The sequence below is a fragment of the Oncorhynchus gorbuscha genome, linkage group LG06 (assembly GCF_021184085.1).
Source record: "Oncorhynchus gorbuscha isolate QuinsamMale2020 ecotype Even-year linkage group LG06, OgorEven_v1.0, whole genome shotgun sequence".
In the NCBI taxonomy this organism is placed as follows: Eukaryota; Metazoa; Chordata; class Actinopteri; order Salmoniformes; family Salmonidae; genus Oncorhynchus; species Oncorhynchus gorbuscha.
The window spans coordinates 10,494,740-10,511,524 of record NC_060178.1 but is presented as its reverse complement, the minus strand read 5'-3'; the positions used below and the strand labels follow the sequence as shown (position 1 = coordinate 10,511,524).

The window sequence follows — 16,785 nt, the reverse complement described above, 5'->3', positions numbered from 1 at the left end:
ACAGTATTACTATGTAAAGTAGTATGGAAGACAGAGATAATGATTACAGTATTACTATGTAAAGTAGTATGGAAGACAGAGATAATGAGTACAGTATTACTATGTAAAGTAGTATGGACGACAGAGATAATGATTACAGTATTACTATGTAAAGTAGTATGGAAGACAGAGATAATGAGTACAGTATTACTATGTAAAGTAGTATGGAAGACAGAGATAATGAGTACAGTATTACTATGTAAAGTAGTATGGAAGACAGAGATAATGAGTACAGTATTACTATGTAAAGTAGTATGGAAGACAGAGATAATGAGTACAGTATTACTATGTAAAGTAGTATGGAAGACAGAGATAATGAGTACAGTATTACTATGTAAAGTAGTATGGAAGACAGAGATAATGAGTACAGTATTACTATGTAAAGTAGTATGGAAGACAGAGATAATGAGTACAGTATTACTATGTAAAGTAGTATGGAAGACAGAGATAATGAGTACAGTATTACTATGTAAAGTAGTATGGAAGACAGAGATAATGAGTACAGTATTACTATGTAAAGTAGTATGGAAGACAGAGATAATGAGTACAGTATTACTATGTAAAGTAGTATGGAAGACAGAGATGAGGAAGGACATGGAGGTAGAAAGGAGGCAAGACTACAGACATTGATTTATGTGCTACAATAGGCTCAGCCACTGTCTGAGGAAAAAGCCTTGTGTGGTCACTGATGGTTGTCATTGGAGTGCCCAGCACCCAAGTGGGAATAGAACCCCTAGTGTGAACCGTAACCATGTACAACGACAATACGCCATGTCCATAGTGATACTCACAGCCAGGGCGGTGGAGTAGGAGTTGAAGATGTTGAGGCGGAACTCCTTCAGAGCTTTCTTAAAGACCACGTCCACCAAGGTGTCCTTCTGACAGTCCTCCGAGTCCAGGTCACTGATCTGTAATAATATCAGAGTCCAGATCACTGATCTGTAATAATATCAGAGTCCAGATCACTGATCTGTAATAATATCAGAGTCCAGATCACTGATCTGTAATAATATCAGAGTCCAGATCACTGATCTGTAATAATATCAGAGTCCAGGTCACTGATCTGTAATAATATCAGAGTCCAGGTCACTGATCTGTAATAATATCAGAGTCCAGATCACTGATCAGTAATAATATCAGAGTCCAGATCACTGATCTGTAATAATATCAGAGTCCAGATCACTGATCTGTAATAATATCAGAGTCCAGATCACTGATCTGTAATAATATCAGAGTCCAGATCACTGATCTGTAATAATATCAGAGTCCAGATCTGTAATAATATCAGAGTCCAGATCACTGATCAATAATAATATCAGAGTCCAGATCACTGATCTGTAATAATATCAGAGTCCAGATCACTGATCAATAATAATATCAGAGTCCAGACCACTGATCAATAATAATATCAGAGTCCAGATCACTGATCTGTAATAATATCAGAGTCCAGATCACTGATCAATAATAATATCAGAGTCCAGGTCACTGATCTGTAATAATATCAGAGTCCAGATCACTGATCAATAATAATATCAGACAATAATAATAACAGAGCCCAGATCACTGATCTGTAATAATATCAGAGTCCAGATCACTGATCAATAATAATATCAGAGTCCAGATCACTGATCTATAGTAATAACAGAGTCCAGATCACTGATCTATAGTAATAACAGAGTCCAGATCACTGTAATAATATCAGAGTCCAGATCACTGATCTATAGTAATACCAGAGTCCAGATCTGTAATAATATCAGAGTCCAGATCACTGATCTATAGTAATATCACAGTGCAGATCACTGATCAATAATAATATGGTCATAATAAATCACTGTTCTCATCAAATAATAGTCATGAGTCCAGATCACTGATCTGTGTAAATATGTATGACTATTGAGTCCAGATCTGTAACAGTGGATCAAATGGTCCAGATCACTGATCTGTAATAATATCAGAGTCCAGATCACTGATCAATAATAATGTCAGAGTCCAGATCACTGATCAATAATAATATCAGAGTCCAGGTCACTGATCGAAAATACAAAACAAAGATAAAGCCTTGCATTCCTACGTTTTTCAGCAGCTTCAATTAATAAATAGCAAAGTGTGTTGATAGGCTTTGGTATTATAAGCAGTTGTGTTATATATATATAAATATATATATATATATATATATACACACATATATATAATGGAATACTTTCTCTGGTCATAGAAGGAATAACATGAATTTGTGCATGAGGGAGAAATAATGTGGTGTGAATTGCGTTTCACCCTCAGCTGGAAGACAGTGTCCCCCCTCAGTGTCGGAGGAGGGGGGAGAGGGACCGTCCGACGGCGAGAGGCAGACCCTCCGATGCAGGCACCATCAGCCCAATAAAATAAAGCTAATTATTTCACTGTATGCTCACTCAGCTGTGCCTCACCAGTAATATAAAACTCTATATTATGATTATAATATCACAAAACTGTTTTTAATAGGTTCATGTTGAACAGGCTTACATATTTAAGTCATGTTTCAAAATAATTCTGACCTGTAGATCTCAGCCTCCATTTTGAATCAGAAAGTGATCTTGATTGGTCACCACTAGTGTAGTACAGTAAAGTACTGCTGTGTTAGTGACCACTGGTGTAGTACAATACAGTACTGCTGTGTTAGTGACCACTGGTGTAGTACAATACAGTACTGCTGTGTTAGTGACCACTAGTGTAGGTAGTACAATACAGTACTGCTGTGTTAGTGACCACTGGTGTAGTACAATACAGTACTGCTGTGTTAGTGACCACTAGTGTAGGTAGTACAATACAGTACTGCTGTGTTAGTGACCACTAGTGTAGGTAGTACAATACAGTACTGCTGTGTTAGTGACCACTAGTGTAGGTAGTACAATACAGTACTGCTGTGTTAGTGACCACTAGTGTAGGTAGTACAATACAGTACTGCTGTGTTAGTGACCACTAGTTTAGGTAGTACAATACAGTACTGCTGTGTTAGTGACCACTAGTGTAGGTAGTACAATACAGTACTGCTGTGTTAGTGACCACTAGTGTAGGTAGTACAATACAGTACTGCTGTGTTAGTGACCACTAGTTTAGGTAGTACAATACAGTACTGCTGTGTTAGTGACCACTAGTGTAGGTAGTACAATACAGTACTGCTGTGTTAGTGACCACTAGTGTAGGTAGTACAATACAGTACTGCTGTGTTAGTGACCACTGGTGTAGTACAATACAGTACTGCTGTGTTGGTGACCACTGGTGTAGTACAATACAGTACTGCTGTGTTAGTGACCACTGGTGTAGTACAATACAGTACTGCTGTGTTAGTGACCACTGGTGTAGTACAAGTGTTGTAAGAATATGTCCACCTGTCTGCCTGCCTGTCTGTGTTTCTTTCTGCCTGTCTGTCTGTCTGTTTGTCTTCTCTGTTTCCCTCTGCCTGCCTGTCTGTCTACCAGTCTGTCTGTCTCTCTGTTTCCCTCTGCCTGCCTGTCTGTCTACCAGTCTGTCTGTCTCTCTGTTTCCCTCTGCCTGCCTGTCTGTCTACCAGTCTGTCTGTCTCTCTGTTTCCCTCTGCCTGCCTGTCTGTCTACCAGTCTGTCTGTCTCTCTGTTTCCCTCTGCCTGTCTGTACCTACCTTCTTCATGAGAAAGTCGTTCATGCTCCTGTAGTCGTGGGTGCTGGTGAGGATGTGCAGCGCGTCGTTCCCCCACTGGGCGGGCTCTAGGACCACGCTGCTGATCTTGACGCTGCGCCTCCGCCTCACTTTGGGAGAGGGCTCCTTGTTCTCCTTGGTCTCCCGTCCCCTGGTCCCCATCAGGCTGGGACTGTGGGGGGGAGACGTTGTTCCGTCTGAACCCGCCACGGTCATAAAGATATAGTAGGGATGTTGTGAAGACAATTGTTTCTATTTGAGGAATAAGGCCCGAGGGGGTGAGGAATATGACCAATATACCACGGCTAAGGGCTGTTCTTAGTCACGACACAACGCGGAGTGACTGAATACAGCCCTTAGCCGTAGTATATTGGCCATATACCACAAACCACTGAGGTGCCTTATTGCTGTTATAAACTGGTTACCAGGGTAGTTAGAGCAGTAAAAACACATGTTGTCACATCCGTGGTATACGGTCTGATATTCCATAGCTGTCAACCAATCAGCATTCAACCCCAGTTCATAATTTGTTTTGTGTCTTATTGTTGAGATGAGAAATCCGCAGTGTAATCTAATATCACATGTCCAGTGTTATGAAATACAACAGAACTTTACTGTCCTTCTTCCCAACCCCTCTGGATAAAGCACGACAAAGTGTCTTACCTATCTTGTCAGTGCCGTCTCTCTGTGTGGACTGCTGCTTGTCTCTAGACAGCTTCTTCTCTGCATGCTTGGTCTTGCCCCAGAACCGTATCTTCCCTCGTACTCTGCTGCAACACACAGTCACACAGCTCAGAAGACTCCTGTATAAACAGTCTAGTACCCATGTCACACTAGTTGCTGAAACAGTGCTGGGAAGGACAATAATATACAGGGACTCTGAGCCAGAACAGTCCTGCTGAATCTGCTCGGCCCGATCTAAAATATATATATATATTTTTAAAAAAGGTACACAATTACAATCTTCTTTGTGCGTCTGCAGAATGATTGTGTCTGGCTCATATATTATTTATTTAACCTTAATTTAACTAGGCAATTCAGTTAAGAACAAATTCTTATTTACAATGACGGCCTACCGGCCGTTCAGGGGCAGAACGACAGATTTGTACCTTGTCAGCTCAGGGAATCGATCGAGCTACCTTACTAATCCAACGCTCTAACCTCGAGGCTACCTCCCACCCCGTATGGGCTATAGAGGGAGGGAGGAGCTACCTCCCACCCCGTATGGGCTATAGAGGGAGGGAGGAGCTACCTCCCACCCCGTATGGGCTATAGAGGGAGGGAGGAGCTACCTCCCACCCCGTATGGGCTATAGAGGGAGGGAGGGAGGGAGGAGCTACCTCCCACCCCGTATGGGCTATAGAGGGAGGGAGGGAGGGAGGGAGGAGCTACCTCCCACCCCGTATGGGCTATAGAGGGAGGGAGGGAGGAGCTACCTCCCACCCCGTATGGGCTATAGAGGGAGGGAGGGAGGGAGGGAGGGGGAGGGGGAGGGAGGAGGGAGGGAGGGAGGAGCTACCTCCCACCCCGTATGGGCTATAGAGGAGGGAGGAGGAGCTACCTCCCACCCCGTATGGGCTATAGAGGGAGGGAGGGAGGGAGGGAGGGAGGAAGGGGGAGGGAGGGAGGGAGGGAGGAAGGGGGGAGGGAGGGAGGGAGGCAGGGAGGGAGGGAGGGAGGGAGGAGCTACCTTCCATCCTGACTGGATGTCTTCCTAAGCGTTGCTACCTTTCCCAGGTCTCCTGAAGACATGGTCTTATGGATGCTCTTCTGCACTTCCTTGTGAGCAGCCTGGGAGAATGGAAGGGAAGTCTTTTATTACCCAACATATGACAGCGCAACATTTTCAATGTTCAACGAGTTGGCATCAAAGGCTCGGGCTATTTTTCCATGGTTTTATGAGTCATATCCTGAAACGGGAAAAGATGGTGAGAGAGGTGACCCATTTGAGACAGAATATACATTTTTTGCAATATCAGACTTTAATGTCAATACATCCACGTGTGTGCATGTTCCTCTCGCATCACTCGTTCCGTCTGCACAGAACAACAACTAACAGTCTACAAACAAATGGACATATTGAGACATACAGTAGACGTACAGACATAGATAGTACAACGTATTTTCTGAGAAAACGACTAAACTAGAAGAGATACGAGTGGGTGAGAGAGAGAGAGAGAGCTCATGCTCTCAGAAAGACGTGGAAGGGGAAATAGAATGGTGTGTCAATGGGTTAAAGGTTCCAGCATGCATCACTGATCGCTCTCCTGGCTATGACTAGTTGCACTAACCTGATCCCAGATCTGTTTGTGATGACCATTAGAGTTAGTGAGACAGCCCAAACAGTTCTGAGATCAGGTTTAGAGGAGAGTGACATGGCATTTTTCCCTCTTCCCGATACTTTAATTTATTTTATTTTATTGAACCTGTATTTTGACAGAAAGTCATACTGATGCTAGATGCAGTCTTTTTGAGACAAACTATTCCTAGAAGCGGTTCGACCGCAGTGTTTTTGAGACTAACTGTTCCTAGAAGCGGTTCGACCGCAGTGTTTTTGAGACTAACTGTTCCTAGAAGAGGTTCGACTGCAGTGTTTTTGAGACTAACTGTTCCTAGAAGAGGTTCGACTGCAGTGTTTTTGAGACTAACTATTCCTAGAAGAGATTCGACCGCAGTGTTTTTGAGACTAACTGTTCCTAGAAGAGGTTCGACCGCAGTGTTTTTGAGACTAACTATTCCTAGAAGAGGTTCGACTGCAGTGTTTTTGAGACTAACTGTTCCTAGAAGAGGTTCGACTGCAGTGTTTTTGAGACTAACTATTCCTAGAAGAGGTTCGACCGCAGTGTTTTTGAGACTAACTGTTCCTAGAAGAGGTTCGACCGCAGTGTTTTTGAGACTAACTGTTCCTAGAAGAGGTTCGACCGCAGTGTTTTTGAGACTAACTGTTCCTAGAAGAGGTTCGACTGCAGTGTTTTTGAGACTAACTGTTCCTAGAAGAGGTTCGACTGCAGTGTTTTTGAGACTAACTGTTCCTAGAAGAGGTTCGACTGCAGTGTTTTTGAGACTAACTATTCCTAGAAGAGGTTCGACCGCAGTGTTTTTGAGACTAACTATTCCTAGAAGAGGTTCGACTGCAGTGTTTTTGAGACTAACTGTTCCTAGAAGAGGTTCGACTGCAGTGTTTTTGAGACTAACTGTTCCTAGAAGAGGTTCGACTGCAGTGTTTTTGAGACTAACTGTTCCTAGAAGAGGTTCGACTGCAGTGTTTTTGAGACTAACTGTTCCTAGAAGCGGTTCGACTGCAGTGTTTTTGAGACTAACTGTTCCTAGAAGAGGTTCGACTGCAGTGTTTTTGAGACTAACTGTTCCTAGAAGAGGTTCGACTGCAGTGTTTTTGAGACTAACTGTTCCTAGAAGAGGTTCGACTGCAGTGTTTTTGAGACTAACTGTTCCTAGAAGAGGTTCGACTGCAGTGTTTTTGAGACTAACTGTTCCTAGAAGAGGTTCGACTGCAGTGTTTTTGAGACTAACTGTTCCTAGAAGAGGTTCGACTGCAGTGTTTTTGAGACTAACTGTTCCTAGAAGAGGTTCGACTGCAGTGTTTTTGAGACTAACTGTTCCGAGAAGAGGTTCGACTGCAGTGTTTTTGAGACTAACTGTTCCTAGAAGAGGTTCGACTGCAGTGTTTTTGAGACTAACTGTTCCTAGAAGAGGTTCGACTGCAGTGTTTTTGAGACTAACTGTTCCTAGAAGAGGTTCGACTGCAGTGTTTTTGAGACTAACTATACTTTCTGAAGGCACTGTACAGTGTAAGTAGACATCACTTAGAGACACACTGACTGTTTGAATGACACAAATGAATAACACGTTTAACTTATACAAGCACAGTGTGTGTGTGTGTGTGTGTGTGTGTGTGTGTGTGTGTGTGTGTGTGTGTGTGTGTGTGTGTGTGTGTGTGTGTGTGTGTGTGTGTGTGTGTGTGTGTGTGTGTGTGTGTGTGTGTGTGTGTGTGTGTGTGTGTGTGTGTGTGTGTGTGTGTGTGTGTGTGTGTGTGTGCGTGTGTGCGTGCGCGTGTGTGTGTCGTGTCTGTGTGTGTGTGTGTGTGTGTGTGTGTGTGTGTGTGTGTGTGTGTGTGTGTGTGTGTGTGTGTGTGTGTGTGTGTGTGTGTGTGTGCGTGTGTGTGTGCGTGCGCGTGTCTGTGTGTGTGTGTGCGCGTGTGCGTGCGTGCGTTTCCTTTGGGTAGTGTACTGTGTTAACCCACCTCTCTGGCAGTCTGTCCAGTGGTGGCTCTAGAGACAGAGACCAACGACCACTCCTTGTTCACCAGGTCCTTATCAGACCTACAATACAGTCACAAGATGTTACATCTCTTTGTACCCTTTCAAATGTCCTTGCATATTCAAATATCTTTTTGATATATATTTGAATATATCTTTCCTGTGTTTTACAATGTTGTTGCTGTACAAGACAATGAAAAATAACAGAATTAGGAAATATTTTCATGACCATTTAGAAGAAAAACAACAACTTAGTGGTCATTTATTGAAATTAAAGTGTCAATTTGTACACATTGTCTGTCAGTGAAAAATAAATAAAGCTTTGTGTTGAGAGAACAAATGAACAACAAAGCTTTGAATGACCAGCAACATCAAAGCAATGTTACAGCAACATCAAAGCAACGTTACAGCAACATCAAAGCAACGTTACAGCAACATCAAAGCAACGTTACAGCAACATCAAAGCAACATCAAAGCAACGTTACAGCAACATCAAAGCAACGTTACAGCAACATCAAAGCAACGTTACAGCAACATCAAAGCAACGTCAAAGCAACATCAAAGCAACGTTACAGCAACATCAAATCAACATCAAAGCAACATTAAAGCAACATCAAAGCAACATTACAGCAACATCAAAGCAACATTACAGCAACATCAAAGCAACGTTACAGTAACATCAAAGCAACATCAAAGCAACATCAAAGCAACATCAAAGCAACGTTACAGCAACACAACACTCACTTGGAGAAGGGGAACTTGCGTCGGGGTGAGAACGTGACGTTGGAGGGCGGCTTCTCAGTCATATTGACAATGATGGTCTTGGTCGGAGTCTTCTTCTGTGATGCCAAGGCTGCTTCCCTGCTCTCCAGGATCCTGTCGGTGGAGACCCAGTTGTCCTGCGCTGGCCTGCCCACCTTCCTCTCCTGCTGGCTGGGAGGGACTTCACCAGCGGGGGCCTTGGGCTCCAGAACTATCTGGATATCTACCTCGGAAGGACAAAGGCTATGGTTGGAGTTGGAGGAGGGCACCAAGTTAGACATGTCGACCCCAGCTAAGTCTCTCGGAGGTTTGGTAACAGTCCAAGGCGGCTGGGTCTTCTCTGATACTTCCAGGCCAGCGATGGGTGTAGGGGAGAATGTTGCAGGGGTTACACCCATCTGGAGTGCACTCTCCTGGGCTTTTACCGCCCGCAGTTCCCCTTCATCCAGCAGGGTCTCCTTCTGCATACTGATGACAACCACCACGGGCCCTCGAGAGGAGGACTCTCTCCTCTCCTTCACACGCTTGTTGGGGCTCTGTTGCTTAGGCTTGGGCTCACTGCTGTGGTCCTCAGGGGGGATGTAGACGGTGGATTGTGTAGCCTCCGTCACCACCTCCTTGATAGGGGGCAGTAGCTCCTCTGTCCTGGGGCTCAGATCATTCTGTTTTACCACCTCCTTGATAGGGGGCAGTAGCATGGGCGGTAGCTCTTCTGTCCCGGGGCTCAGATCATTCTGTTTTACCACCTCCTTGATAGGGGGCAGTAGCATGGGCGGTAGCTCCTCTGTCCCGGGGCTCAGATCATTCTGTTTTACCACCTCCTTGATAGGGGCCAGTAGCATGGGCGGTAGCTCCTCTGTCCCGGGGCTCAGATCATTCTGTTTTACCACCACTGGGTGCTCATGGGACTGGGACTCTGTGGGGGTGTGAATGGGAGGCCCTGGTCTGACCGAATCCTCTTGGGAAGAAGTCCGGAGCGGCGCTGACTGGTTAACATGGTAACTGGGGTAACCTCCCGCCTCCACCTCGACGTCTATGGAGGTGCTCCCATGGCTATCAGGGGAGGAGGGCCGGTGGTGTTGGTGATAGTCAAGGGGACAGGAGATGCTGTCCGGACATGGGGGTACATGGGTCTCCTCTTCTGGCAGAGTCCCTCCCGTTCTGTGGGTCCGCACCTTGAGTAGCTCCAGGCTGAACTGGGTCTGCTCCAGCTCCCTCATACGCCGATTCTGTCTCTTGGCCCGTGTTTTGTGGCTGCTGGGCTCTATACTCTGTCTGCTGGACTCGTCTATACACGGTCTTCTCTCGCTCTCGCTCTCTCTATCCTCTTCCTCTTCCAACAAACACTTCCACCTAGATTCATTAGATTCTTCAGTAGGCCAGACCGTGGAGACATCTTGGATGCCATGATGGCGGGTGATCTTGACGACATGGTCCTCCGAGATGTCCTCCTCTTCTTCTGTGGTGGGGCTACTTTGTCCATTGAGCAACTGCTTTTCCTGCTGACTCTGCTCTTTTAGTTCCGTGAACCTATAGGAAACAGCAAGTCAAACTGTAAGCAAACACAGCTTAAAGCAAATCTACCTTCCATTCCTACTCTTCTCCAATGTGTTCTTCATCAGTGTATGGAAAGGCTAATCATTTGAACCTGGGAACAATAGGGTACGCAAGCTCTTGTTCCAGCCCAGCACTAAAATACACATAATGTGTTTTTCTTCAACCAATTATAACTACATGAATCAGGTGTTTTTAGAGCTATAGTGACGGCCCTGAATTTGTCTGAACCGTCTGTGCTTCTGCTGCACATGAGGCGCCTGCCCTTTAATTCCCCATTAAATAGATAGCGTCAGTTAAGCAAAAGGGGGTGACAGTGGGGTAAACGAGGAAGTATTCTTCTTTACTCTGTATGTTTTGTTGTATTTATAAAGTGTTCTTTGTAGTTGTGTCTCCAGATTAACACGGATCAGATCCTCTCACTTCTTCCTTTGGGAATAAACATCTCAGTTGGTCTTTGCTCTTCTGCACCGTAATGGCCGCCAGAGCCCTGTGCTGTTCTGCACCGTAATGGCCGCCAGAGCCCTGTGCTGTTCTGCACCGTAATGGCCGCCAGTGCCCTGTGCTGTTCTGCACCGTAATGGCCGCCAGAGCCCTGTGCTGTTCTGCACCGTAATGGCCGCCAGAGCCCTGTGCTGTTCTGCACCGTAATGGCCGCCAGAGCCCTGTGCTGTTCTGCACCGTAATGGCCGCCAGAGCCCTGTGCTGTTCTGCACCGTAATGGCCGCCAGAGCCCTGTGCTGTTCTGCACCGTAATGGCCGCCAGAGTCCTGTGCTGTTCTGCACCGTAATGGCCGCCAGAGCCCTGTGCTGTTCTGCACCGTAATGGCCACCAGAGCCCTGTGCTGTTCTGCACCATAATGGCCGCCAGAGTCCTGTGCTGTTCTGCACCGTAATGGCCGCCAGAGCCCTGTGCTGTTCTGCACCGTAATGGCCGCCAGAGCCCTGTGCTGTTCTGCACCGTAATGGCCGCCAGAGCCCTGTGCTGTTCTGCACCGTAATGGCCGCCAGAGCCCTGTGCTGTTCTGCACCGTAATGTCCGCCAGAGCCCTGTGCTGTTCTGCACCGTAATGGCCGCCAGAGCCCTGTGCTGTTCTGCACCGTAATGGCCGCCAGAGCCCTGTGCTGTTCTGCACCGTAATGGCCGCCAGACCCCTGTGCTGTTCTGCACCGTAATGGCCGCCAGAGCCCTGTGCTGTTCTGCACCGTAATGGCCGCCAGAGCCCTGTGCTGGCTGCAGTTTCTTCACCGCCTCTGTATTATCAGGGCAGAGTACCGCCACTGCAGGAACTGGCCTTTCTCTGCAGGAGATCTGTTGGCGGATTGGATTGACTGACTGTTTTAGTGGTATTTACCGTGTTGGGTTGTGTTCAGTGGTTGGTGAAGATTACTGGGAGTTCTGGTAACCTTTTATAGTTGTGTGGTAGAAGACGTTAAGATTCTGATTGTATGATTGTATGATTGAGACCGGTTTAAGCTACACTTTGTGAAGAGGCAAAGACTGCGTGACTGAGGTCACTTGAGTTCCCGTGAACTCCTTTACCGGGCAGGACTCTTTTTAGGCCTGAGGTACGGGAATTTCTTGAGGAACCAGAGATCATTGTGCTGTGATGTTATTATGTGGGAGATCATTTTTACATTTTTTATTTAAATAAAACATGTTTAATTTTTTAAAATTATAACCACAGCAAAGTAATATAGTTGCTTTGAAGTTATTTCCAATGTTTTAAGGGTTTCTGCAAAAGTATATTTCCATCCTGACTTTTACATGAGTCCTTTGTATTGGTGTAGACTTGACGGACCAGATGGAACTCATTCCCTCACAAACAAAAAAGGAGAAATCAATATTTTCTCTGATAAGCACGACCTACCTGGTACCCCTAACAAACTATAACCTCATTACACCCGTTACACTATGTTTGATCATATTTAGAATATAAATCCATATTGTCCATCTTTATGTACACTGAGTATACAAAACATTAAGAAAAACATTGTTCCATAACAGACTGACCAGGTGAATCCAGGTGAAAGCTATGCTCCCTTATTGATGTCACTTGTTAAATCCACTTCAATCAGTTTAGATGAAGGGGAGGAGACAGGATACAGAAGGATTTTTAAGCCATGAGACTTTGAATGGGGTATGGTAGTATGTGCCAGGCACACCGGTTTGAGTCAAGAACTGCATCGCTGCTGGGTTTTTCACGCTCAACCGTTTCCCGTGTGTATCAAGAATGGTACCCCACCCAAAGGACATACAGCCAACTTGACACAACTGTGGGAAGCATTGGAGTCGACATGGGCCAGCATCCCTGTGGAACGCTTTTAACACCATGTAGAGTCCATGCCCCGACGAACTGAGACTGTTCTGAGGGCAAAAGGTGGAGGGGGTGCAACTCAATATCAGGAAGGTGTTCTTGATGTTTGGTATACTCGGTGTATATCACAAAATAGAAATGTTTATCACTCCTAGCTACCTCAGGCGTGCCATGTAGCCCCTGCAGGCTGCCTGTAGCAGCATAACTGCACCACGTGTGCTACGGTGGTGGGCTCTCTCTCTGTAGATGCGCCAGGCTGTCTGCACCGTAATGGCCGCCAGAGCCCTGTGCTGGATGCAGTTTCTCCAGCGCCTCTGTATTATCAGGGCAGAGGCCCGCCACTGCAGGAACTGCCTGCACTGCCTGTAGCCCCTCCACGATGCCTGCAGGCACACTGCTGCCTCCTCCTGGACGGCTGGGTCCACTGCAGCCTCCTCCTGGACGGCTGGGTCCTCTGCTGCCGCCTCCTGGACGGCTGGGTCCACTGCAGCCTCCTCCTGGACGGCTGGTTCCTCTGCTAGGTCCTCTGCTGCCTCCTCCTGGACGGCTGGGTCTACTGCTGCCTCCTCCTGGACGGCTGGGTCCTCTGCTGGGTCCTCTGCTGCCTCCTCCTGGACGGCTGGGTCCTCTGCTGCCTCCTCCTGGACGGCTGGGTCCTCTGCTGCCTCCTCCTGGACGGCTGGGTCCTCTGCTGCCTCCTCCTGGACGGCTGGGTCCTCTGCTGCCTCCTCCTGGACGGCTGGGTCCACTGCTGCCTCCTCCTGGACGGCTGGGTCCACTGCTGCCTCCTCCTGGACGGCTGGGTCCTCTGCTGGGTCCTTTGCTGCCTCCTCCTGGACGGCTGGGTCCTCTGCTGCCTCCTCCTGGACGGCTGGGTCCTCTGCTGCCTCCTCCTGGACGGCTGGGTCCACTGCAGCCTCCAACTGTCTGAGTAGGCAGCCCCTCCACCATCGCTTTGGAGAGGAGAGAATTGAGAAATATGAATTAACAAAGTGTGAAGTCATATTTGTGGCAAAAACTGAGAATGTTTATTGACTGGGGTGTTATCATTGAAATGAATTGCATGTTAGTGGTTTTAGAGTTCTGGAGTAGTGTCGAGAATCCTTTCGAGGACAGAAAAAACGTATTTTACAAAACTGACCCTTTACGGCGCAATTTGCATGTGAACTGAATATATCCCAGAAAGACCTCCAGTAGGTAAACATCTACTGAGACATGTTAATAAGATATAGAAGTTGTTGGAACGCAATACGTTTGCTATCCCCTCTACGATGACAGCTTGATATGGATATCCATATGGACATGCCTGAATGTTTGACTGGCTAAAATAAACTCTCTGAACAACTCACTTTAATAAGTTGACTACTTCCCTCTATAGTCATAAACTCAACCCACAGTTTCTTTGTGGAGACTGAAACAAATGAACACAGCTACAGAACAAAAATCTATTTAATGGCCCCAGAGAATAACATTTCTAAATTAGCAGTAGGCCGTATTTACAGTTGAAGTCGGAAGTTTACATACACCTTAGCCAAATACGTTTGAAACTCAGTTTTCACAATTCCTGACATTCAAACCTAGTAAAAATTCCCTGTCTTAGGTCAGTTAGGATCACCACTTTATTTTAAGAATGTGAAATGTCAGAATAATAGTAGAGAGAATAATTTATTTCAGGTTTGAACTCTTTCATCACATTCCCAGTGGGTCAGAAGTTTACATACTCAATTCGTATTTGGTAGCATTGCTTTTAAATTGTTTAACTTGGGTCAAACGTGTCGGGTAGCGTTCCACAAGCTTCCCACAATAAGTTGGGTGAATTTTGGCCATTCCTCCTGACAGAGCTGGTGTAACTGAGTCAGGTTTGTAGGCCTCCTTGCTCACACATGCTTTATCAGTTCTGCCCACGTTTTCTATAGAATTGAGGTCAGGGCTTTGTGATGGCCACTCCAATACCTTGACTTTGTTGTCCTTAAGCCATTTTGCCACAACTTTGGAAGTATGCTTGGGGTCATTGTCCATTTGGAAGACCCATATGCGACCAAGCTTTTACTTCCTGACTAATGTCTTGAGATGTTGCTTCAATATATCCACATAATTTTCCTCCCTCATGATGCCATCTATTTTGTGAAGTGAAGCAATCTCTCCTGCAGCAAAGCACCCCCACAACATGATGCTGCCACCTCCGTGCTTCACAGTTGGGATGGTGTTCTTCGGCTTGCAAGCCTCCCCCTTTTTCCTCCAAACATAACGATGGTCATTATGGCCAAACAGTTCTATTTTTGTTTCATCAGACCAGAGGACATTTCTCCAAAAAGTATGATCTTTGTCCCCATGTGCAGTGGCTTCTTCCTTGCTGAGCGGCCTTTCAGGTTATGTTGATATAGGACTCATTTTATTGTGGATATAGATAGTTTTGTACCTGTTTCCTCCAGCATCTTCACAAGGTCCTTTGCTGTTGTTCTGGGACTGATTTGCACTTTTTGCACCAAAGTAGGTTCATCTCTAGGAGACAGAACACATCTCCTTCCTGAGCAGTATGGCGGCTGCATGGTCCCATGGTGTTTATACTTGCATACTATTGTTTGTACAGATGAACGTGGTACCTTCAGGTGTGTGGAAATTGTATGAAGTATGAACCAAACTTGTGGATGTCTCCAATTTTATTTCCTGAGGTCTTGGCTGATTTCTTTCGATTTTCCCATTATTATTTTTATTTTTTTTAACCTTTATTTTACTAGGCAAGTCAGTTAAGAGCAAATTCTTATTTTCAATGACGGCCTAGTAACAGTGGGTTAACTGCATGTTCAGGGGCAGAACGACAGATTTTGTACCTTGTCAGCTCGGGGATTTGAACATGCAACCTTTCAGTTACTAGTCCAACGCTCTAACCACTAGGCTACTCTGCCGCCCCACTGCTGATGCTCATGAGCTAAGAGGCACTGAGTTTCAAGGTAGGCCTTGAAATACATCCACAGGTAAACGTCCAATTGACTGAAATTATGTCAATTAGCCTATCAGAAGCTTCTAAAGCCATGACATAATTTTCTGGAATTTTCCAAGCTGTTTAAAGGCACAGTCAACTTAGTGTATGTAAACTTCTGACCCACTGGAATTGTGATACAGTGAATTATGAGTGAAATAATCTGTCTGTAAACAATTGTTGGAAAAATTACTTGTCATGCAAAAAGTAGATATCCTAACCAACTTGCTAAAACTATAGTTTGTTAACAATACATTTGTGGAGTGTAAACTTCCGGAGTGTAAACTTCCGGAGTGTAAACTTCCGGAGTGTAAACTTCCGGAGTGTAAACTTCCGGAGTGTAAACTTCCGACTTCAACTGGATATGCCGTGAGTAAAAAAAAAGTTACAAAAAAATCACTTTGCGAGATTTAAATTCTCTGTTTTTGTTCACTTCTACAATGAAATGGTTGTCTTTAAACACTTGTAACCCAAAATTATAAACTTTTCAAACAGCTACTGCTGTTGCCAGTTGACAGGTGTGCGTAATAATTTTATCGCCAATTATTCAACTAAACATGATTAGAGTTTTAGCATGTCTGTCACTAGGTTCTGAGCTGATTTGTTATGTTTGCTGTTTAGTCCGACAATGATTTGGACAGCAGACTGACTTCTCTCTACTGGGACCCAAGTATCCCTTCCAGAAACTATATGGCCTCCAGGAAAGCAATTTTCCCCTATTTCTCATTTGGAGCGTGTGGTAGCCAGTCACTACTGGCTACTACCCTGCGTCACTACACTTGGTCTTCGAACCCTACTGGTCAGTCAGTCAGATAATAGATTATGTAAATTGTCACTCTGAAACAGGAAAGGGCCTTCCCCTACTGGTCAGTCAGTTAGATAATAGATTATGTAAATTGTCACCCTGAAACAGGAAAGGGCCTTCCCCTACTGGTCAGTCAGTTAGATAATAGATTATGTAAATTGTCACTCTGAAACAGGAAAGGGCTGAAACTGTTGCCACAAAGTTGGCTGAAGTAACCAAATCTGTCCACATAGAAAACGACTCAAGTAAGAGTGAAGAGTGAATTAATGCAAATTAATTACTTAAAAAATCATAATGTGATTTTTCTGGATTTTTGTTTTAGATTCCGTCTCTCACAGTTGAAGTGTACCTATGATAGAAATGACAGACCTCTACATGCTTTGTAAGTAGGAAAA

At 45.3% G+C, this 16,785-nt stretch overlaps 1 protein-coding gene across 1 annotated transcript in view; it reads right to left on the bottom strand.

The window, feature by feature from the left end:
• Nucleotides 1-16,785, bottom strand: part of LOC124037512 (unconventional myosin-IXAa-like) — a 342,685-nt gene that overhangs the window by 61,408 nt on the left and 264,492 nt on the right. The window contains exons 24-30 of the mRNA XM_046352288.1: nt 12,765-13,558; nt 8,716-10,263; nt 7,956-8,034; nt 5,385-5,485; nt 4,358-4,464; nt 3,677-3,891; nt 831-947 (exon numbers count right to left, since the gene is read on the bottom strand). Of these exons, the coding sequence (XP_046208244.1) occupies nt 831-947; nt 3,677-3,891; nt 4,358-4,464; nt 5,385-5,485; nt 7,956-8,034; nt 8,716-10,263; nt 12,765-13,558 (2,961 nt within the window). The remainder of the gene's footprint in view (nt 1-830; nt 948-3,676; nt 3,892-4,357; nt 4,465-5,384; nt 5,486-7,955; nt 8,035-8,715; nt 10,264-12,764; nt 13,559-16,785) is intronic.